At 29.4% G+C, this 24,152-nt stretch overlaps 4 protein-coding genes across 4 annotated transcripts; 2 read left to right on the forward strand and 2 right to left on the reverse strand.

Annotated features, from left to right (window-relative positions):
* Positions 1-935: 935 nt before the first annotated feature.
* On the reverse strand, positions 936-2,003 carry LOC105202781 (40S ribosomal protein S16). The gene is made up of 5 exons (XM_011171456.3): positions 1,898-2,003; positions 1,767-1,811; positions 1,556-1,687; positions 1,211-1,325; positions 936-1,137 (listed from the first exon to the last, which is right to left on the reverse strand). The coding sequence occupies exons 1-5, from the start codon at positions 1,904-1,906 to the stop codon at positions 992-994; spliced, it is 447 nt and encodes a 148-aa protein (XP_011169758.1). The 5' UTR covers positions 1,907-2,003; the 3' UTR covers positions 936-991.
* Positions 2,004-3,622: 1,619 nt separating this feature from the next.
* LOC105202782 (vang-like protein 1) lies at positions 3,623-8,763 on the forward strand. The gene is given in 5 exon segments (XM_011171457.3): positions 3,623-4,231; positions 4,427-4,785; positions 4,788-5,035; positions 5,115-5,273; positions 5,367-8,763. Coding segments are annotated over 5 exon segments (1,734 nt in total). The 5' UTR covers positions 3,623-4,100; the 3' UTR covers positions 6,204-8,763.
* Positions 8,764-9,321: 558 nt separating this feature from the next.
* Positions 9,322-15,415, forward strand: LOC105202795 (endothelin-converting enzyme 1). The gene is made up of 18 exons (XM_011171474.3): positions 9,322-9,446; positions 9,846-9,949; positions 10,068-10,229; positions 10,365-10,448; positions 10,558-10,772; positions 10,936-11,133; positions 11,438-11,545; positions 11,662-11,803; positions 11,890-12,004; positions 12,692-12,785; positions 12,885-13,058; positions 13,274-13,374; positions 13,487-13,545; positions 13,631-13,682; positions 14,152-14,219; positions 14,290-14,429; positions 14,732-14,899; positions 14,986-15,415. Exons 1-18 carry the CDS (start codon positions 9,424-9,426, stop codon positions 15,157-15,159), a joined length of 2,181 nt encoding a protein of 726 aa, XP_011169776.2. The 5' UTR covers positions 9,322-9,423; the 3' UTR covers positions 15,160-15,415.
* LOC105202784 (cytochrome P450 4V2) lies at positions 15,220-22,152 on the reverse strand. Its single transcript, XM_011171459.3, has 12 exons — positions 21,907-22,152; positions 20,481-20,587; positions 19,819-19,909; positions 19,482-19,670; positions 18,453-18,519; positions 17,519-17,663; positions 17,378-17,441; positions 17,053-17,147; positions 16,903-16,971; positions 16,174-16,351; positions 15,886-16,065; positions 15,220-15,821 (listed from the first exon to the last, which is right to left on the reverse strand). The coding sequence occupies exons 1-12, from the start codon at positions 22,055-22,057 to the stop codon at positions 15,652-15,654; spliced, it is 1,506 nt and encodes a 501-aa protein (XP_011169761.2). The 5' UTR covers positions 22,058-22,152; the 3' UTR covers positions 15,220-15,651.
* Between the last annotated feature and the right edge of the window lie 2,000 nt (positions 22,153-24,152).

Genomic DNA, 24,152 nt, shown 5'->3' on the forward strand with positions numbered 1-24,152 from the left:
CTCTGGAAAAGTTGTATTTGTGCGTGTAAAATTAAATCTTACCTAAAATATAAGACAAAAAATTATTAATGTCTTATAGATTTGTAAAGATAATTTCATGTATTCATTTGAAAATTTTGGAAAAACTAATATTTATCTAGTTAACAAAAAAATATTTAAAAGAAAAGGAAAATACCAAAAAATATATTTACTATTGATTTATATAGAAAATGAGTAAAGGATAAGATATATAGATTTTTAATATATATTTTGTATTCAATAATATGAATAATATACAAGTTCTGTGGATTAATGATAAAGATTAAAGCAAAGATTTAACTATATTGTATTTTTTTGTGTGCTTTTATAAACTTTGCGTCAATCTGTTATTATAATTATTTCAAGATGTGTAAATTTAAGTTATTTTAATGTTATTATTGCAATCGTTTCAATATTGAGGACTAATCAAAACATATATGTATACTCCTTTATCTGTATAGATAGATAAAAGTTTATAAAAAAATTTCAATCAGCTTACCTCATATATTGATTATATGTAGTTGATTTTTAAATATTTTAATTATTATATAACATGATTATTCGATTATGATTATTGATTACAACTGCGCCAAATTCCGAAGAAATTCCTAGCGATTATAAAGATTACTCAATATTATAAATTAAGTATATTTGATTTTTCTTGTTATTTTTTTTCTCCGACTTTTAATTCAATTTTAACAATGGTTTTAGTAACCAAATAGAAATGCATTTTTACATGGATAACTATCAATTGTAAAAGTAAATTTTTAATGTTCCATTAATTTCTGAAACTTTGAAAAAAAAAGTTTTTTAGCTATTAGAAAAGTCCTATGTATACACAACAAAAGGTAAATGTAAAAAGAAAAAGAAATATATCCAATATTAATTATTAAGAAATGAACAGAGAGGACAATACATAAATTTTAAATGTTTTTTTTATTCAATAATGAATAAAATGTAAATCTTGTGGATATTAACGATAAGATTTCTGGTATCGTGCTCTGGCACCTGGACCACCAAACTTCTTTGGCTCGCATCTCCTTGGATCGGCAACTAGGAGAGTACGATCGTATTGGATAAGAATGTCCTTTACTTCCTTTTTGCTGGCTTCGTCAACATCTAAAGTAATAATTGTATTATTACAAATTATCTAATAAAACAACAGTCACATCCATTAATAATTTATACTTACACTTTTGATAATAAGCAACGAGAGCTTTGGAAATAGCCTGTCGAATAGCATAGATTTGTGCTACATGACCACCACCACTCACTCTCACTCTTATGTCAACTCCAGAAAACTTTTCCTAAAACATAATAATGGAAATATTTGAAAAACTGTATCTCACTTGTGTTCATGAGAACTCTAAGAAAAAATTGTTTTCAGTATCTACTGTTAATCATGAATCATCATGTTCGGAATAAATAGACATCACAATATGAGCTACGGATAGACAAATACGTATGGCAATTTGCATTGCATCGTCCATTCCGATCGATTTCAAGAATCACCATTCGTTTGCTTTGCATTACTCACCTTGCCTAGCAGCAGAATGGGCTCCTGCAATTTGTACTGCAGTACACGGGGTTCAACCAGTTCTAGTGGCCGGCCGTTGACGCGGAGATTTCCACGACCACGTTTACAGTAGGCGACCGCGGTCGCGCTTTTCTGCAAAGAGAAAATGCGCATTAGACACACCGTGCGTCAGCCACGCGCGGACCTAACCTCTAAATGCTTTCTAATTTACCTTGCGTCCGAAGACCTGCACGGAGTGGATCGGTTCCTTTTGTTTCTGCAAAAGAAAAACAACAATTCGTTTAATGCTCATTCCCGTTTGTATCAACGTAATCAAAATCGCGAAAACGATGTGAAACTTGCCTTCTGCATTTTGACGACTGCAGCACGCTGTAGAAAGAAACAGAAAGGAAGTTGCTTGAGGCACACGCGCGGCACGCACTCATGAAACGGAAGTCATGACGCGTGAAGTTGACCGCGCGAGAGACAAAACTGTTTCTCGCCAACTAATAATCGGTTATAAAAAAAACATCGGCGTGGTGCTTATCAAGTCTCCTTTTTTTACATCTTTTTTGCTTTATATATAATAAAAAATATATGTAAAAAGAGGGAAACATATCTAATATTTTATCTTTTTAATATCTATTTATATATAATAAAAATAAAATAAAAATGTGATACAAATGTAATTGTTGAATAATCGATAATTCAAAACAAATCGTATTTGTCGTTAAGTAAAAACGACAAATGCAATTGGTCAATTCTGATAGACTAAGCAGCGATTAAGTTAATCGGCGTCGGTGAAAGTGGCCCTTAATGCCATTTGCACCAACGCTAATTAACTGCTGGTTAAGTGTCAACCGTGATTGATCAATTTTACTTATAAATTTATTATCGGTAAATGAATAACTTTATATAAAAAAAGCTTAGAGGGCTTTATTGTACATATATTGACAAGTAAAAAAATATTTTTTTAATTTTTTTTCATGCACAAAATGGCGGCGTACTGGCCCATTTACGAAATCGTCTTTTCTTAAAGATGAATTTTGCGTGCAAATTTTCTGCGACATGGTTTATGTTGAAACCAAACAAGAAAAATTTACATTATCTACATATTCAAAACTAAGGAAGTACGTAGGGATTTTTAAAAATATTAATTTTTATCAAAATGGCAGTTATTTATTAAAAAAATGCATTTTTCACCCTAAAATTTGTTTTAAAAATGCTGATTACAAAAAGAGTTTTCAGCATTTCGCAAAAAGCCTACGTACTTCCCTGTAGAATAGTTACAAAAAGATTGTGTTAAAATTTTAAGTCAATCGGATAAAAATTGTAAGAGTGACGCGCGCAAATTTGAAAAACTGTGTTTTAAGAAAAACGCATTTAAAGTTTTGGTAACTGATTTTTTGTATATAAAGTTAAAAATTTTTAATTTATCTTTAATCTGTGATGTCTGCCCCATAAAACTGTCTTTCCACGAGTTCAGCAGCCTCATTATATTCTTTTCTTGTTGTTAATAATGATATTCTGGTCTCTTTTGCTTCTTGGGTGAGACTGCGCTCGGCAAGTACGACGCGCTGCGCATCCAATTTTTGGCAATAATAATTTCAGACTTGTAAAATTTTCATCAGATTGTTATAGCCATCATTATAATAGCAAACAGCTAAGTTTGTTGCATAAAAAACTAATGGTGTTACCCCTTAATATCAATGTTAATCAAAATAATTCAGACTATAATAAATAAAAAATTATGCGAACCTACACACGTAATTAATTCTCAAGCCCTGTTGTGGGTGCAACACGCGGATACGCATCAGCTTTTGTCAGCAGCAAAATGGATGTTAGCATGGACAACAACCCACATCCATTTCACGAGAAATGGATGTGGGTTGTTGTCCATGCTAACATCCACACTGTTTTTAACGGCGAGTCGCAAATGGATGTGACATGTAGTTCCCATTCTGGCCTAAATGGATGTGCGTCGCTAGTGTACGGGAGTTTCGAAGCGTTATAGGAAAAAAGCGTAGATATATCTATGGCTCTCAGCATAAAATTTCCCTAGAGGGCCTAGAGAAGCCGCAGTGTTTTCCATTGCGGCAATTACCACGGAATGTGGTAGCCCGGCCGTTTGGAGCCGCAACGGAGGGGGTGGGAATAATAAAACGTTAGGCGTGTCGGCGTCCGTTTTTTATGCGTGTGACGCCGAGTAGTCGCGGTACTCGTGATTTTTCGGTCTAGTACCGGTCCCAAATCAACACCGGCAACGGGTCTCATCAGTCCCGACCAGTCCTGCCGATCGCGCCTCGACATCGAATAGCGGAATGTCAAGGGTGCACGTGACCGCGATGCCGCGACGCTCCGAGAATGCCGTGGACGCGCAGCGATAGCGTGCGATAGCGTACCATGACGAGACCAGAGCGGACGTAAACGTTTGGGAGCACGAGAACGAGGCTACGTCTTGCATCGTGCTACGCCTCGCGATAATACATGTGCCCGTTGTTCGTCCGCGCTCGAGGGAGGGTATGCTCTTATGGGGTAGCGAGCGGGCGGTAGCCTTTGTTGTGGAATGGAGACGGAGAGCGTAAAGTCCGGGGCTAGCGAGCATAGCCATAGCCACCACAGCAGGAGCTCCCAGAAGCATCATCGATCGCACGGCTCGAAGCAGCATCACAGGCAGCATTCTCACCGCACCGCTAGGTATGTCAGCCTGATGAGTTTCGCCTGATCGCGCGTCCTAGAAAAATCGGCGTTTTAATGATTTTCTGTACCATTTTTCTGGGTGTTGAACAATTGTGCGACTAAAACTAGCGAATTATTCTGTTAATCTGAAATTGTTATTATTGAAAGTCTCTCTCTTTTTTTTTTAAATTAATCTGCGATCCTCTGTGACAGAAGCAATCGAAGTCAAAGGAAGGAAAGACAGAATTTGGACACTAGTGAAATGGCTCCGTTCCAAACGACGGTGAACGTCCGTGGGGACAGCGTAGATAATCTAGGTCAAGAGGTGATTGAGGTACAGATACTGCCACAAGATGAGAATTGGGGAGAGAACACAACAGCCGTCACTGGCAACACCTCAGACAGATCGGAATCGACCGAGGATGTAAGCCACTGGCCGAATGAGAACGATGGCTCATTCGGTTCCAGCTGCAATCGCTACGTTGGCCCGATCGTGGCGATGATCCTTGGGATAAGCGCCTTCCTTAGTCCTATAGCCATGGTTATTCTGCCTAAACTGGGATTCTTTCCCGACTCGACAACGGTACTGCGACAACGGTACTGACAATGCAGCAGAAATTACACCTGCTGTCATGCAACGCCGAGTGTAAGGGCGAACTGCTAGGATTGGCCTTCAAATTAGTGCTACTGGTTATTGGCAGCTGGGCAGTGTTCCTGCGTCCGCGAACTGCCACCATGCCACGCATATTTTTATTCAAGGCAGGAGTGCTGCTGCTCACCACACTGTGCATTTGTACTTATTGGCTTTTTTACGTTGTACAGGTAATAAAATAAAATAATTGTAGCTCTTGCAACTATCTTTGGAAATGTATATATTATTAAAGTGCCTGATACTTTTTAGGTCACCGAGAGTGCTAAGACTGTTGCCAATGGCGAAATAACAGAGTACAAAAGTTTAGTAAATTATGCAGGTACCCTTGCCAATACGCTCCTGTTTATACACTACACCGCAGTGCTCCTTATCGAAGTTCGTCATTTACAGCCTACGTTTTATCTCAAGGTGCGCAAGTGTTCTTTGCATCGCTGCTCAATGACATCTGATCGTAACATATATTTTGTAAATTATATATGTTATTGATATTTTCGTTTACAGGTTGTTAGATCGCCAGACGGTGAATCGAGATCCTATGCGATCGGCCAGTTATCAATACAAAGAGCAGCTGTATGGGTTCTAGAGAGATATTACACAGAGTTTCCAATTTACAATCCATACTTGGAAAGGCTGCCGGTCTCGAAGTCAGGTAGGAAACAGTCAAGTTTCAAGTTCTACGAGGTCGATGGTGGTGTGACCGGCGGTATGCAGTCGCGTGGCGGTAGCGGAGACCGGGCGGTCTTAACGGCACAGGCGCGTCGCCGGGACTCGAGTCACAACGAGCGCTTTTACGAGGAGCACGATTACGAGCGACGAGTGCGGAAACGCCGCGCGAGGCTCGTCACTGCCGCCGAGGAAGCTTTCGCACACATTAAACGTTTGCATTCCGAAGTAGAGTCCACGCCAAATCCCGGACCGATGGACCCTATGGAAGCAGCGCAGGCGGTATTCCCTTCTATGGCGAGAGCTCTACAAAAGTATTTGAGAATCACTCGACAACAGCCGCGTCACTCCGTAGAATCTATCTTAAATCGTCTCGCCCGATGTTTGGCCCAAGACGCAGCGCCGCGCGCCTTCTTGGAACCATTCTTCGCTGCGAGCCCCGTGTTGTCGAACGAGAAAGAGAGACAAAAACGATCGCATCAATGGGCTTTAGTTTGTGAAGGCGAGCTACCCTCTCGTCCGATTGCTAACGGTTGTGAGTTTCAGTTGAGACAGGGCGAAGTGGCGCTCTTGTGTACAGCGCACAGATTGCCACATTTTAATCTCACCGAACAATTGGCACATCCCAAATCGAATAAGTTTCTTTTGCGATTGAATTCGGAAACCTCGGTTTAAAGTACTCGATAAAGTTTGGAATGGATTTATCCTCTCATAAAGTTAAACGAAATCTTAAATACTCCCAAGAAAATATGTTTGAAAATATTTTTGGCACAATAATTTCAATGAAATGATGTTTAATATAAGATCTTTCCTGTGATGGGAGTAAAGTCTTTATTTTACACTGAAACATGACATGATAGAGCACTAGATTTTACTTCATGTGAAAAATATTTTTTAATCATTATTTTATTTAAATTTTATTCTCGTTAAAAAAATTTTTTGCGAAATTTTAAAAATTAAAGGATAAATCTTTTTACAATGTTATCTAAAACTTCTATTCACTGAGACATTAATTGTTATACAACGGTATAATAGTACTTAGAGATTTTAACATAATAGACTGAGAGAAACACAGAGCAGTTAGGAGAATAATTTGCACTTTTATGACAACGTTCATGACGATCATTTTCTTTCTTTGAGAAAGAACTATAATGACATTAATAAGTGATCTATACTTCTGAACATACCTTCAGGTAATTATTACGAGGTAATAATTAATTTGTACTGTAATATAAAATACTCGATTCTTCCTTTTTTTTTTTATTTTTAAGACATGCGCATACACGTGCATATATTTATTTATTCCATTGCATATCATGATTTGTATATATGTACACCTTAAATATATCTAAATTGATTTTTAATGTGTATATGTATACACATTTTTATTTGAGGCAAATATAGACTAATGTTGAGTGATGGTTTGCCTGTGGCCAGCCGTACGATAGATAGATAAATCGGGTCTATTTGAACTCATAATTTAATTAATTTTGCTTTTAAATATGTATTTATTTCTTAATAAATATGTTGAGTTTTTCTTTTTTTTACATAAATTTTTTTTCTTAAAAATAGTATTGGTAGACTGATTTAAGAGAAAAATATAAAGTTTACTCATTCTGTTTTAGAACAAAGACAAACATAGAATATGTGTTTTATCTATTGGCTCTATTACAAATGTATTTTATGTATTTTCAATATAGTTTGCAAAGGTTTGACTCTGAACAAATTTGATATTCGACGGATAAGGGTTTAAATGACTAAATATTCGTACTGATATATTTACATTAATTAATACGCATTCTTAAGTTAAACCGATATTTATAGTATTGTACTTACACAAAGGAGATATGCTTTAAATATATACAATTTATACGTATGTGTTCATACGTATATACGCACATATATCACACGCGATTTATACATTTCATTGTTAAGAGAAAATGTGAGATTCATATCCTGGTACCTTGTGTTCTGCAATGTAACGCACACATACAGTAAATATGCTTGATATTTATAGTCTTAATTTTTGTATTTTTACGTTTTTTATATTATTTTTACTTTGATATATTATTTACTAAGTATATACAAGAGTGGTGAATGAATTACTATATGATAAAAGATTCCAATACGATTTTCTGTTAAGTTTATTTTCCTTAATTTTTATTATGCTAAACGTTTCTGCGTTGTGATTAAATAATAATTATGCTCTATTGATAACTTATGTATTTGTATACATGCTGTGTACGTTTAAATTGTCTTTTTCGTTTATTCTTAAATGTTTGTTAATAATAATGATAATACAGAAAAAGCATTAGAAATGCTTTACAAATAAAATTTGAAAGTAATTTTATACACTAGTCAAATTTTCCTTTTTTAATTGTTTAATCGTAGTTTTATTGTCTTCCTACAATCCTACATAATTCATAGTTACTGCAACGATTATTCAACACAAACATTTATGAGTAAACTATGAAAATAATTTTAAACGTGAATGATTAAATATGTGGATCATATGTATAATATAATTTGGTAATTAAGTCTCATTAATTACATATCTCTTGACGCACATCTTTAGAAGGATTTAAGCGTATTATTTGATAACAAGATATAAATTTATACGTAATCTTTAATATGTATATAACACTCAGAAATTTTATGATTGGATTATATGTATATATTCGTACAAATTGGATCTTATCATTGGATAAACAGACGATGATAGCTTAAATTACAAGTTTAATACAGCAGAGAAGAAATGAGATTTTTATATCGAGAAATAATTAATATTGTTGAATTTCTTTATCACATTCGGAGATTATATGGCTTCATCGTCGTAATGAGATTAATAAAAAAAAGATATGAAAGCGCAAGTTTTTTATGAGGACATGAGCTTTCCAAGAAAGCGTACAGTTTATAATAAGCACACGTATCTTTATGCTTGTATAATTTTTTTTATCGATATTGCTTCGCTGCATTTGTAAATTATATAAGATAAAAATTAATGAAAAACATCTGGAATTGTTTTTGATTGCATTAATTCGAGAAACCTTGACTTAAGAAACATCAGCATAAGATCAAGAAGATCGAGAGCAATTTGTAATTTGGGATTATTATAAGTATGTATTTTTTTCTACCGACGTGAGCTTTGGCTATGGATGTCTTTTTTAATTTATGTGTGCTCGTGATGACTGTGTACTATTGAAAGATGAAATATACATTTGATGTATAAAATAAAGTCTTTTCCTTTATTTTTTTATAAAAATTTCTTTAACATGAAAATCTTATTTGAAAAAATTGTTACAATTTCTTTAGCTTGGTATTATATATAACAAACAATAAGTGACGTATTATACAATAATAAAAACAAAATTTTAAAAAATTCCAATAAATCAAGATTAATACTTAAGCAAAAAAAATAATAAATTGAGAAATATGTGTGTGTATACACATGCTACTAATATACTTTCCCAGTATAGTTTCTAGTTTCCTATAATATACATTAAAATAAAAATTTGGGAAAAATCTAAAATGCGATTTTAATTACCCGAACAGAAAGTAGATCTGAATAAAGACTTCATTTATGTATGCATTTATTGCAAATATTTAAAAACGTCAAACATATAAAATATTTGAACAAGTGTTTTATCATATCATTTCAAACGTCAAACATAAAAGTTTTGTGTACAGAATTCGTGAATGCATCGTCGGTGTGAAATTGTATAGTAGTGTTAATATCTTTTCACATCACTGGTTACAAATCTTTCCATGATATATTAGTGAAATTTCGAATAGGGTGCTTTCTTGTGAAGGAAATTGTTCGGTCTTCATCGGAATTGTGCTGTGCAATTTCTGTGAAGAAGTACCATTTGCTTCTTTGTAGCAATACAATATCATCATGCGGATATATTGCTTTTTTATGTAAGATATGAGGTTTTATTTTTACTGTATATTTATTTCTGGTGTAATAATACGGCAAGTATACATTGTTAATGATAAATTGTGATATTTAATTGGTCACAAAAATATCTTATTATAACTATATGTATCTACGCGTTAAAATAATAAAATGTATAATTTTAATATACATTTAATTCAGAACACTATAGCGAGACTGCTATTACTAAATCAATTCTTTGTAGCTTTATGTTATACATTTATTTTACTTTCTACATTTAGAAAAGAGATATATAATTAAATGGTGAAGAAAAAACGAAGAAAAATCAAAGACAAAAAATTTAGTAATTAATTAGAAATAATGGGTGATCACTTATAATTTCCAATTAATTGCATCTTTTGTTTCTTAAAAAAAATTTGCAGAATCTTCTTGGTGGCCGTAACGTGTTTACACGCGGCTCCAAGCAATAATTGTGATACAAATGAAGATTACGAATTGTGCACCACTCAAGGTTGCATGAGTGAAGGTACGTGTTTGAATTTTTGTCATCTTATTTCTTCATAGATTTTGTATTTATAAATTATTCTGGTACAATGTATATTATCTAATTTAACTTATAAAGACATCCTTGTTACTTTCTGTAGCGTCAAGAATCTCAGACTACATCGACCGTACTGTTGATCCTTGTGACAATTTTTACAAATTTGCCTGTGGCGGGTGGATGAAAAATCATCCGGCAAATGTGTCCTATCCGAGAATTAGCTCGCTGTCGCTTATCAGTCAAAAAGCGTCAGAGCAAATTAAAGGTACAACATCGTTACTTTAACTGCTGTTTATTGGAGCATTGGCGGTGTTGTATGAAAATGAAAATATTTTAATTATTAATTTGATTGCTATATGCTACAGTTTTAATCAAAACTTGCAATTGTTTCTTTATTCAGTAATCATGGAAGATGCTCCCGGATCAGACGACACGGTTTCCTTGAAAAATGCAAGGAAGCTGTACAACATGTGCATGGATAGCGGTATGTACGATTGCGTTGTAAAAAAATTGATTGATTGAAACGATTACTTTTCAAATTTAAAAATGTTGCAAATTCAGAAGAAAGAGCATAGTATGACTTTGGCTTTCAGAGGAACTGAAGAAGATTGGAATCAGTGCTCTTAGCAGAGTTGTGACGAAGAATGGTGGATGGCCAATGACTATGTCCCCTAGGGAGTGGAAAAGGAAAGAATATACTAAATGGCAGCAAATTAGCGACATTTTACAAGCTAATTCCTTCGACAACGGCCTTTTCGGCATAGCAGTGTCGGTGGATGATAAAAACTCCGACAGCAACATCATTATAGTATGTGTATTATTTATACGTTAAATATGTTATTGCTATAATATAAAATTATTTACGAATATATTCTTTTACAATAGCAATTGCAAATATTTTCATTTGTTGAAAGAAATAACTAGAAAATGAGGCGAAAAAATAAGGCTTACACAAAATCAATGTTTTTCAGGTCATGGAACCTGACTTTTACGCTCCGCGTGACATCCTGATCGGTTTCGAAAAGGATCTTGTGGAGAAGACGACTTATCAGTCCTACATCGAGACAGTTGCAAATATGTTTGTAGAAAACAGGGGCGGGTATGTCAAACCTGAGGCGCTCAGTCAGGATGCTCTTGACGTCGTGAATTTCGAGATTGAATTGGCTAAGGTTGTTATTGAGATCACAGTGTACTGGAATTTTAATTTTCAAATTTACCTTATTTCAAAATTGTAACGATAAACTTTTAACTCTTCCTATTTTTAAATTAACCTTTTTGCAGGATTTATTTTTAATTTACTGTTTTTTTTTTCGCTCAATGTTTTTATATCACTCGACATATTTTTAACAATTTATAAAATTATCTTCATTTATTTTATTTTAAGAAGCGGAATCTATTTGATCAGTTTAATATAAAGACGTCAGGAATTAATTATACTAATTTGCACCATTTCATTTGTTTTAACAACTACAGCTGACAATGAGCCTCGAAGACAGAAGAGACGTCGATAAAATCTACAACTTGTTAACAATCAAAGAATTGCAACATGCATACGATAAGCAACATCCTAGAAAGAGCAAGGTCGATTAAAATTTAATATTTTATATATTTATTATATAAACAAGTTATATTATTGATATATTATATATATATTTATATTATTTCACTTTTTTGCACTTGTATATTTTTTATCATAGATAAACTGGCTTCATTACATCCAAAAACTTTTTGCGCGTGAGAGGATTACGATCAAATCATCCGAGAAGCTTATTGTTCAAGCGAAAAAGTATCTTACGTCGCTAGTACCTTTATTAGAAAAAACGCCAAGTCATGTTATCAGTAAGATTTTTAGAATGTTTCATGACAGTCCTCTATCAAAAAATACTATGATTCTTTGGTTCTCATGTTATGCAATTTGATTACAGTAAACTACATGCAATGGACCATAATCAGAACTTTGTTACCCTATACCGAACGTACGGAAGAGATCGCCGTTCAACTTGCCGCACGGTTTAAAAACGAGAGACCAGAATCCTTGAGGTAATTAATATTTAATATACTACTATTACTATTAGAAGTGTGCAAATAGTACGAATTTGAATCGAATCGAATTAACTGTGATCACAATTGATTCGACATCACTGAAAATATTTTATTACCTTTATATTGAGATATAATGTAAACTTATGAAAATTTGATTCAAGTTCAATTCGTATTCGAATTCAAGAGATTTGATTCGATCTCACAAATGCTTTATTCGCAGACTTCTAATTCTTTTATAGTTGTCATCGTTAATGGGAAGATTGTTCTCTCGTATAATATAACGAAACATGATAAACTAAAGATAAGTAAAAATATTAAATTAATTACTGAAGATTTTATCATCATTTTTTGTAAAAATACGATAGAATTGTAACGAAATGTATAACTTTGTACAATTAAACAGAATTAATAATAGCATAAAATTTAAAATTTTTTTTAAAGACATATGTAATTATATTTGCTATAAATGTTACATTTTAACATTTGTTTATAATTAATTACTACTTTTAACTTTGTTTATATTCTTATTAATATTTGCATACACATTTTGTGAAAATTTTTTATTCAGAAGTTTTCAAGTTGGTTTTTCCGAAATTTTTCGATTTATTGCTACTATTGGATGTAATTCTTTAGAAGAGCGTAATTATCAATTAGACTAATATTAATTAAATAAACTTTATTAAGGTGGAAGAAATGTTTGCAGAGGCAAGCCAATTTACACAAGGCAATTTCACAAGAATATGTCAAGAGATATGTGCAGCTCGAAAGTAAAAAAGAAGTGAGTTGTGTATTAATATAAAAAAAAAAAAACATAAATAAAAATAAAACTGATTAAATTTGGTGTAATTTGGTCGATAAATTAAATTATTTACTTTAGATCACTGACATAATCACGGATATTGCAAATGTCGTTCGCGGACAAATCAAAGCGTCTGATTGGATGGACGAGCCTACGAAAAAAGTATCTCTTGAGAAATTAAAAAGCATGAAACATCAAATCCTCTTCCCCAGTTGGTTCAACAATGAAGCTATCGATAAATATTACAAGGGCGTAAGTACACTGATGATAATATTTTATAAACTTTTAAGTAATAAATATAAAAAAAGTATTAGATCCCTCTAACTCTTTTTCTAGATGTATGCATATATATAATTTTTATACAAAGTTGTTAAAAGTATATTCTCTCTCTCAGTAATTTGTTTTAAATTAAATAAGACTTTAGATTTATTTATAAAAAATATTATATTAGAAATCATTTGTTTCAGTTAATTCTCACTTCGGAATATCTCGAGAATGCAATAAATGTGTTTAAATTTGAATACAGAAAAGGTTTATCTAAATTGCGAAAACCTGTCGACAAAACCGAGTAAGACTTCCATACAATCCTTTTTTAATGTTATATATTATATATTAAGTATGAAATAATTTCGATAAAGCAATACACGAAATGTTTACAATAACAACTGTTTTTTTGATAGATGGCTCATGGAACCAACGATTGTAAATGCTTATTATAATCCTCCTAGCAATGAAATAGGTAAATTTTAAAAAACATCTGCATTTTTTTTTCTTTACGCATTTGTGCTAATCCGAATTGATTACTTTTGACTTGTTTTTTTTAGTTATCCCTGCTGCCATAACGCAAAATCCTGTATATGATGAAAATCGTCCTGCGTAAGTATTGATATAAACGATGTAAACAATATAAGTTTATATTAATATTTATCCATCTTAATTCAGGGATGGATAAATTTATATAATTACATTGATTTTAAAAATTAATTGATTTCATAATTTCAAATAAGAAGGCCTATTCGGTCATAGCTAGATCTTAGTGCTTTATATATACGTGTGATTTTATATACTTTCTCAGACTCAACCAAGTATATAAAATTACACGTATATATAAAGCACATGTTACATGTATCGGTCGAATATTTCTCTAGTTTGATTTCATAATATTAAAATAGATCTCACATACATATATTATACAATATTATTATACATTTAATTTACACATAGTTAAAAAAAATTCTATTAAAAATTTAATTGTAAATGTAATGTATTTTGTGCAATTTTTAAATTCTTCTTTTATGTAATTCTTTGGATTCTCTGCCTTCTAAGTTATACAATTTTTCATCAGATTCATGAACTATGGAGGCCTAGGAGTTGTTATCGGACACGAAATAAATCACGGCTTCGATAATAGTGGTAATTTTTGATTGACATTTTTGGTGAAATATTGTGTATGATGTCATATGTGTGAATGAACTTTTTGCAGGTCGTAAGTACGACAAAGACGGCAATGCTGTAGAATGGTGGACGCAATCAACTATCAACAAGTACGAAAAATTAGCGAAATGCTTTGTCGATCAGTACAATAATTATTTGGTGCCAGGCTTGGAAGACTCGAAAACTTATGTAAGCAATCATGCAGGACATATAGGATAATAAGGAAATTTTAATTTACTGTAAAAGATATAATTAAATGTATTATAATTTTTTCCCGGAAGTAAATAATGATCACGTTTAGCACAGATCAGTTTTGATCTCTTCCTAGAGTAAAATTTGCACTTAAAATTTTTTTATTTATTTTCCACGTTGTTTTAATGCCTTGCAAATCTGGAAGTGCTTTTTTAAAAACTCTTTGAATTTTGTGTTGCTTAAAACCTTTACTCTTGACAATATCAATTTGTCTATAAACGCTCGTCGAAATTTGACAGGTAAATGGACAATTGTCGCTAGGAGAAAACATCGGTGATTCTGCTGGTATCGTAGCTGCGTATTATGCGTACAAGAACAGAAAAGCGAGATTAAACGAGCCTGAGATGCGATTACAGGGAATGGAGGAGTACAGTGACGATCAGATCTTCTTTATGGGTTTTGCGCAGGCAAGTATCGCAACATGAAGATATATACCGTTCGATGGATAATTGATAGAAAGTAGGAGTTATTATCAACGGTTTAATTCTTTCAGTCCTTCTGCCAAAATGCCACGCCGCAGCAAATACGAATGCTTCAGCTGGACGAGCATCCTATGCCAGAAACGAGAATACGGGGAAGTTACTCGAACTTCCCTGAATTCTCCAAAGCTTACAATTGCCCGGCAGGAAAGGGAATGAACCCAGACAAGAAATGCGCTTTATGGTAACAGGACAATGGACGAGTTAAGAAAAGATATAAAATGTGAATAATAATACAGTTTAAAACGTTCACTTTTCGACAATAATTTTTCGATTAATTTTTTAAATATATATTGTAAATATATATTACAATGTAAATATATGTTGTGTAAGTAACATTTACACTAATGTTTTAAACAACAAAATGCGAATGCAAGAGTCTTATTCGCATGAAGTAACAAATAAAGTAAAATATTATACAGCAGAATGGATATTGACCAGAAATTACGAAAGGTAAATTCTTTTTTAATCTTTTCAACTTTTTTTTTATTTGTATTATATAATATAGAGTTATTTCTGTAAGTTTTACTTATATAGTAATAATTATGAAGTGTTATAATACAAACATTTAAAAAATAAGAAAATTTTTTAATTTTTTAAGACACCAATTGATTAAGATTTAATTACCAGAAATCTTTAAAGATCTAGCCTCGAATATATTTTATTTCTTTACTGTTTTATTATAGATTCCGTTTTTCAATCCTGATCTTGAAAGGCTTAATGGGAGATATTGTTATATCTGTTTGTAATTTTATTTTATTTATCGGAATATGTTCATCTACTTTTAATACGAATGTTCGTACCAAAGTAGCCAGAATGACTTTCATAGAAGTCATCGCATATCTCATACCTACAAGTTTATTAATCAATTCAATCAATTTTATATCAATACTTCATAATTAATTCAGACTTACCGATACAATTTCTTGGTCCATCACTAAAAGGAGCAAAGTAAGATAATTGATTATCCTTTAATCTTTTCGGGAGAAATCTATCTGGATCAAATTTTAACGGGTCCGGCCAGTATTTTTCATTTCGATACATCAGCATAAATGCTATGGTAACATTAGTGTTTTTTGGTATTATATATTCACCTGAAACATTTGATGTTATATATTATACCTAAAACACATTCATAATAAGAGAATAATGCAAAATAGAAGTTATTACATAAATCTCTCTATTTATAAATGTAAACACACCTATTTTCATATCTTCTTTTAGCTTTCGACCAACTAGAGGAATAGTAGGAAAAAGTCTCATTGTTTCCTTAATAACTCGATCCAAATAATTCATATGTTGTAGATCCTCGTATTTAATTGGTGTGGACTTTACACTTGTTGTACCATATATTTCTGTTAATTCTTTATATACTTTTTCCTATTACAGAATTAAATAGAACATTTCTTTATATACTCATATCATGCATATAATATGTCACAGATTTATTAATCAAATTTACAAATTGACATTAATTTAGGAATAATCAAAGCGTTATGACATTAATACACATACTTTATTTTTATTTTATTTATAATTTTATGGAATTAAAAATTTTTTTTAATTTTAATTTTTTTATTGTAGTATAATTGACAAATACTTAATAAAGCTATAGTAAATTTCGTATAAGGCTATATTCTCAATTATTTTGGTATAAATTTTGATATTTTCAATAACATATATACAAATAAAATCCAAATTGTATTTACAATCCAATTATATTAATATAATAGATTAGTAAAAAACATGTTGGGAAAATTATTACAATACTAATAATTTATTTAATTAATGTGAAAAAGAAATATCTCCTTTGATTATTACTTGAGTTATATTTTGTGTATTTTAAAATCACGTCATTTACCATTAACTTTGTTTAACTAGTAAATTTGATTATCTTGAAATAAAATAAATATACATATATATGTACATACTTGTATTTCTGAGAAATTTGCTAACATGAATACAACAAAATTTAGAGTAACACCGATTGAATCAGTGGCCTGATGAAAAAAAGAAAATTTTATTTTATTTACTTAGGAATATTTAGAAATATAATGTTTGCATATGCAAATGTAACATACCGTTAAAAGAAGAGTAATCATATTATCGCGAATTAATTTTTCCGTAAAGTTTTTTTTAGAAAACGTTTTCAGCATCATCTCGAAAAACGTTTTATCTATATTAAATAAATAAAAAAATTGTTAGTTAATTATTTTCTCAGTTTTGTGATGAATAATCTATATACTTTTTATATTAAAAAATTATACGGTAACATATTTTAATATTAAAAACAGTACACATCACTTTAATATCAATTTCATTGCAACTTTTAAAACTATGTATTTTACAAACTAACTCTGCAATATAATAAAATATTGGCTTTGTATAAAATGTGGATATACATACTTGTATGGTTTTTCGTTTTATTTGTATGTTCTCCATGTGTTCCATACAGCTGATGCTGTGTCATCTGCATAAGAATATAGAGCGTAAATTGAACAAAGCATTAAATTTGGTATAAAAGACATATATGTATTCAGTATGTACCATATCTGTAAGTGAGCCTAACGACTTTATGACCTTTTTTTGTTCGTGTCCCAAAGCATAAAAATTATTGAATATAAAATTATAAAATGATAATTCGTTCATTATCCATGTAGAATACATCCTACGTCTCAAAATGTTTTTTATTCTGGAACATATTTTTATACAACATAAAATATTGGGGCAGTATAAAACAATATTGCAGAATATTATCGTAACATTGCTGCAATATTCTGTGTTGAATAGGATTTGTTTAAATTAAATTTTATGTAAAATAATAAACTTATGTCGAATGAGACGCTACTAGTCGTACGATATTAAAATTGTTGAACGACACTGAGTCATTTCGCTTTTGTCTGTTATGTTTGTGAAGATTCATTCGAACGACACTCGATTGTCACTGTCTCGGGCTAGTCATATGACATCACGAGTCGATTGATAAGTTTATTATTTAATAATTATTCAGAACAAAGGCTTTATCTCAAATCTTAATAAAAATGTATTTATTCAATGCATTTTCACTCAAAATGAAAAAATCTTGGAGAAAAACATGGCAATCTGCCCCACGAAGTAAGTTATTATAAGTGTTAAAATTAGCAAGTTAGATCTACACAGCACAGAAAAATTGTAGAAATATCCCATTGCAATATTGCAGATTGCGCAATGTAATTACAACATTGATGCAGTCGTAGCAAAATGAAAATGTTCGCCTTTAGTAAGATTGCCTTGCAATGTCAGAGCCATGTTGCATTGCAGTGTATTTACAATAAAATGAATAAAACTTTTTTTTATTATTAAATATAATTTGAAGTACATTTTTATTAAAATTTGAGGTGTGTGAGACCCTTATTCTAAATAATTATTTACGTAAGATATATAAAATATAAATTGTGCAAAATGTAACATGTGCGAGAATTTAGAATTAAAAACTACGTACTTTTCAGCTGATTCCACATATAGATTTATTGTCTTTAAATCTGCTTGTTTAATACCCATCATAGTATCTTTATTATACATAAAATAAAGCTTGTTATTTGAAATATCAATATGAACCCCAAGGAGCACAATTAGTTATAATGGCATAATAGTTATAGAAATGTTCACACAACTTTCTTAAAAATTTTGAAACTTTTCTTACAACTGTACTATAAATTCAAAAGAGCAGGTGGTAACGTAATTAATATATTTATACAAGACAGCTAAATAATGAACGTACAAAATCACTTAAAATGAATCTAACGACTAATTCTTATGTAAACATAAAAACTATAAATGATTGTATAATCGACATTAACTTTTCATTTGTATAATTTTTCACTATGTATAATGTATGGTATATAAACGTTTCATAGAGTTGTAAAAACTTTCTTATAACCTTGTGCTCCTTGGATCTGCCTAATTATATGTCATGTTGATTAAATGTGGCATATAATGTTAAAATCATTAAAAGAGTATGAATATTTCATTATTTTACGTGAAAGTGATCAGCATACGTTTATTTTATTATTTTGAGACTGCTTGTTTTAATTTGTAATTATTATATTATTATATTAAATCTTTTAAAAAATATATTTAAAAAATCTTATTATTAAAATATCTCTGTGATAAAGCAACAGATTTAAAAATTAAAATTTATTATTAACAAAATAATTTTGATATAATTTGCAAATTATAATTATAAGTAATTCAAGTAAAATTAAGACTTAATCTTTACAAATTTTAATATAATCTTGCATATGAAACTCTCTAAAATCTTATACTTTATTTTTGAGTTATTATAATTTATAGTTATTTAATAAAATAAACTTGCTGTTGTCGTTCATTCATTATAAAACTTTTAATATTCTCAAATTTGTACAGTGCAAACTGTACCTTTTAATCAGATGAAACAAAAATATGCGAATAAACATAAATGACTTGATTTCAATGAATGAGTTTTTATTTATATAAATAAGTTTATTCTTACCAAGTGCAATTTCTAAAGCACTCGTTTTTAAATGCATAAAAGAGGTAAATTCCTTTCCATTTAATCCAACTTTTTCTAATTTGTTCATCAACATTAAAGATCGTTCAACAAATATATTAAAAAATTCACGCAATGTGATCGGATTAAAGTTTCGTGCTATTGCTTTTCGACTGTGAGCCCATATAGATTCTAAAGCATGTGTTAAATATATAGATAATATTAAAAAGATAGAAATAATAAGAACATTTTAATAAGAAAGCAAATAATTAAAAATGTTTTATTTTTTTAATATTGTTATATTATAAATTATATTAAATATATTAAATATATACTTTACCAGGAGCTGTTAGTAATCCCATGCCGAATATGTGTTCTGTAAATTTATATAATAAATTTTTGTCTAAGTTATCTCGATTTTGTAAAAAGTCCTGCAAAGTCACATACAATATGATATATTATTAAAATTTTTATTGTTTATTTAACTACATTTGTTTCATTAATTAATACATATTTTAAAAAATAATTGTGCGTAATTAATATAAATTGCAAAATAATATATATAATTTTTATATAGAGGAAATTTGTCAATACCATTACAGGTCTTCTAAAGCGACACTCTTATTTCTCGGAAAATAAATCTTGCACTTTATTAAATTTGGTAAAAGTATGATTTGTTTAGATAACTGAAGAAGTAATAATAATTTGTATATCCGTGACACTTTTCATAAAATTAAATATTTACTCAAAATAAAAAGTAATAGCAATTAACCTTGCGGAGGTCGCGGTAGCTAACAGATATATGCAAAAATATTTTTTTTAAGTAACACTCAGCCCCAAACAATAACTTTTTTAATTTATGCAGCTTTCTTGCAAAAATTTTTATCGCTCTCTAACTTTTACACCATTGTATTTCTGAAATTCACCCCACAAATAATTTTCAAGACCGTGACCTCCATAGAATTATAGCAATTTAATAAAATGTAAACGTTATTTATTTACCTTTACTTGATCTGGTTCGTATATTATAACAAGTGGCGTGTAATTCAACTTTATTTGGAATGGAGATGGATAATAAAACCCCAATGAATTTATAATATTCAGAAATTCTAAAAACAAATTTAGAATAATTTAGATCTTTGAAATATATTCATAATAGGGGTGGAATTATATGTACCTAAGAGCATTTGACACATCAATAATTTTTTGTCATTTACAAATGTTCGAAATTTTCAAATATTTGATTGATATAATACATTATCAAATTAAATAAAAATAAACACGTAAGTTTATTTATTGGTGAAGAACATTATTTTTATAATATTATGATATAGATACTTTTTCCAGTTTTGTATGTTCTTGTAACATAAATAATAAACATATGTATAATGCATTTATATATTATGCATAAACATATACAAAATACAGAAATGTTTTTTTTTTACTATTCGTATATATTATGATAATATATAAAAAGTTTATGCAAAATTTTTTAAGACAGGAAATAACTGAAAAATTAATTATTCACACAAAAATATAGACTATATAAATAAAGATATCTCATTACATGCATATCATTATGTTATTAATAAACTTATATTTTTACAATGGAATTTTATAATTCTTATTTATAATTTTTATAACGTTCTATGCTTATTAGAAAGCAAATTATTTTTTTATTAAAATTTACAAAATTATTATTTTAATAATAGATAGAAGGCATAAACTTGAATTACAATAAAAAGCAATGTGAGATACAAAGGTAAAAAAAAAATATTTTATTCATAAATTTGAAAAGCTATTTATTCATTAGATCTAATTTTTATTTGCAAAATATTTTATATTTTTATATGTAAAATATTATATTATTGTAGTTCCAAATATATAATTTTATTAAACAAAACTATATAATACTTTTTTAAAGAAAAGGTAGATTTTTGTCATTTTTTAATATCATAAAAAATTGTTGCAATTATAAAAGAATAAATATATTATAAAACATAAAAAATATATAGATGTATAATACACTGTAATATATGAAATACTTCTTAAAAAATATTTAGTTCTCAATTTTCTCTTATTTCAAACTTTACTTTCATTATAAATGAGATAATAAGGACAATTTATTGTTATTTATTACCAATATATTACTAATATTATATATTGCATCAATTTTTTGAATTACGTAAAAAGCAATCAAAAATAATTTTTTAGAAGTAGTATTTCATTGAAATAATGACTAGATATTGAATTAAGTGAAATATGTAAATATATGTTAAACTTTAAGTTTTTTTCTCTTTAGTTATTGTATTAAATTAAAAAATATAAAAACATTTAATTATAAACTTTGAAAACTGTTAAAGATTTTTTATACTAATTTAAAAAATTTTTTTCTTTATAAGTTATGTATATTTTTATTTGCTATTACCGTCAGTATTTTTACGAAGAAAGTTTGTGTAAAGTTTCCTTGGACCTGGCAAAGTGATTTCTTTTCTAACGAAGAATGGTCGGCAATAATTCCAAACGAAGTAACTTACAGTAATACATGCTAAAGTAATTAATACAACTGTAAAAACCATAATAACGAATATATAATAACAGTAAAATAGTACAACAATTCTATATAAATGTCAGTATTTGAATGCAACTATCTCTAACTTATAGACACTTTTATTATATTTCCCCCATTCGGGGATGGCAAGTAATGAGTTACAGTATGTACCGCCGTTACTCGTTACCTCTTTATAATACTTTTTTATAATTTGGTAATAATGTTAGAATTTTCCATAATAATAATAGTAAGGCCAGAGTTGGAATAATTACTTTTGACAATTAACTCGTTATCATTATTCATTGCTCATTAAAAAATACTAACTTGTAATTTTCCTCGTTACGTAACAAGTAAATGTAATGCGTTAGTTTTTGCGTTACTTTTCTTCGTTACGTAACGAGTCAATTGAGTTACTTTTTATAATGAATATTGCATAATGACAACAAGTGGTTTGTTAAAAATGATTGTTCTCCAACTCTAGCGTTATTATTATCATAATAAAATTTCTAACGTCATTACTAAATCGTTTTTATTAAAAAATAAAAGTAACGATAAAGTAACGAAGAAATAAAATAGACTTGACATTCTTGCTACTACTCAACAATTGTTGCAACAATCAACATCTTTGCATTGTTAAAAAATTTTAATCAATTTCGAAATTATAAAAAAAGATGTCTAGAATTTTAAAATTAATTATGTAATATATGGTATAAGATAAAATATAAATTTATATATAATTTTATATAAATATATAAAATAATATAGTATAAATATATATATAAATTTATTTTGTAACGATATTATTTTAAATTTATTGACAGAAGAGATTGCTTTGCATGCAATCTTGAAATTACCCTTGTGACCTATACGTTGTTACTTACATATAGTTGTTCCATACATTATTTGCATGACAGTACATACAAAAAAACAATTTTGAAGTACTTAAAAATTTAACTAGCGACAAGGAGCGTGCCGGAAATGTGACCGGTAAGACAGGCTCCTTAAAAGACAAGATCTAAAAATAATTTTCTGTGTAGACCATCGAAATAATTATGTAAGATGTTTGAACTAATTGCTAGAAATCAAAATTTTTACTGCATTACTTGTCATAATTTATAATTATTTTGATTATTATGGTTTAAAAAATTGTTTTCAGAAGAAACATTTTTGTACCCAGTTAAAGCAGATATTTTAGTAAAATCGTTCCCGAGTATTTTTACGAAGGTCGAGCGAAAAGTTCCGTGACGTCATTGTATTATTATCTCTCGCTATCGTTTCTTGAATAATTAGATATTATTTATGATCACAATCTATAAATTAATTAAGATAAACCATAATTATTATGGATAATAATAAGTACAATTAGACCGAAATGTGACGCAAATAGGAAACAGGTCAGTTATTTTTGTTCAAAAAATGATAACGAGAGATAACGGTCACCTCGGACATAAATACATGGAAAAAACATTTTTGTTAAAGCATCTAATAATATTTTTTACATGAATTTTATATAAATTTTACAGTTCTATAAAGTGCGTGATTATTTTGTCAATGTTGAAACTCTGTCTTAAAGTGTTCGTGAGAATTATTATAGCATAATTATTTTATTATTAATTTATTTATCAATTTAATTTATAATATTATTCCAACTTCAGTTTGAGACTGACAAGATAGCAAATCAGCGCGCAGTTTGTAGAAAATGTATATAAAACATAAAAACTATTATATTATTAGCTAGCAAGATCCTCATTAATCAAAAAATATTTATTCTATTTTCTTATTTAATTATTACAATTAATAAGTAAAAGTAAAAATATGATAACAATTTATCAAAATAAATATTTATAATTGCATACATGTTTATTTAATTGTTTAATTATTGTGACTAATAATTTGTATGCGTATAAAAATGACGACTATTTACAAATATAAACGTATGTGACGATTAATATAATCAATAATGTATAATTATCAGAATTATTAGAACAATATACGTTGTTGCAATGTTATATATTTGTATAACAATTAAAGGATTTAATATTTAAAATTTGCGCATTGAGCAAAACAGAATTGTTTAATTTGTAAAAATATGAATACATTATTTGATTAAAAATTACATTAAA

Source organism: Solenopsis invicta, chromosome 3, assembly GCF_016802725.1.
Source record: "Solenopsis invicta isolate M01_SB chromosome 3, UNIL_Sinv_3.0, whole genome shotgun sequence".
NCBI classification, from domain to species: domain Eukaryota; kingdom Metazoa; phylum Arthropoda; class Insecta; order Hymenoptera; family Formicidae; genus Solenopsis; species Solenopsis invicta.

Coding starts and splice junctions, on each gene's coding strand:
- LOC105202795 (XM_011171474.3), top strand. CDS start 9,424: ATGCGGATATATTGCTTTTTTAT. Junction 9,447..9,845: donor CGGATATATTGCTTTTTTAT/GTAAGATATGAG, acceptor AAAAATTTGCAG/AATCTTCTTGGTGGCCGTAA. Junction 10,449..10,557: donor CAACATGTGCATGGATAGCG/GTATGTACGATT, acceptor TTTGGCTTTCAG/AGGAACTGAAGAAGATTGGA.
- LOC105202781 (XM_011171456.3), bottom strand. Junction 1,326..1,555: donor CCATTCTGCTGCTAGGCAAG/GTGAGTAATGCA, acceptor ATTATGTTTTAG/GAAAAGTTTTCTGGAGTTGA. Junction 1,138..1,210: donor CGTTGCTTATTATCAAAAGT/GTAAGTATAAAT, acceptor TTATTACTTTAG/ATGTTGACGAAGCCAGCAAA.
- LOC105202784 (XM_011171459.3), bottom strand. CDS start 22,057: ATGGTTTTTACAGTTGTATTAATTACTTTAGCATGTATTACTGTAAGT. Junction 18,520..19,481: donor TGCTTTAGAAATTGCACTTG/GTAAGAATAAAC, acceptor TGTATAATAAAG/ATACTATGATGGGTATTAAA. Junction 16,352..16,902: donor CAAATTTCTCAGAAATACAA/GTATGTACATAT, acceptor ATTCTGTAATAG/GAAAAAGTATATAAAGAATT.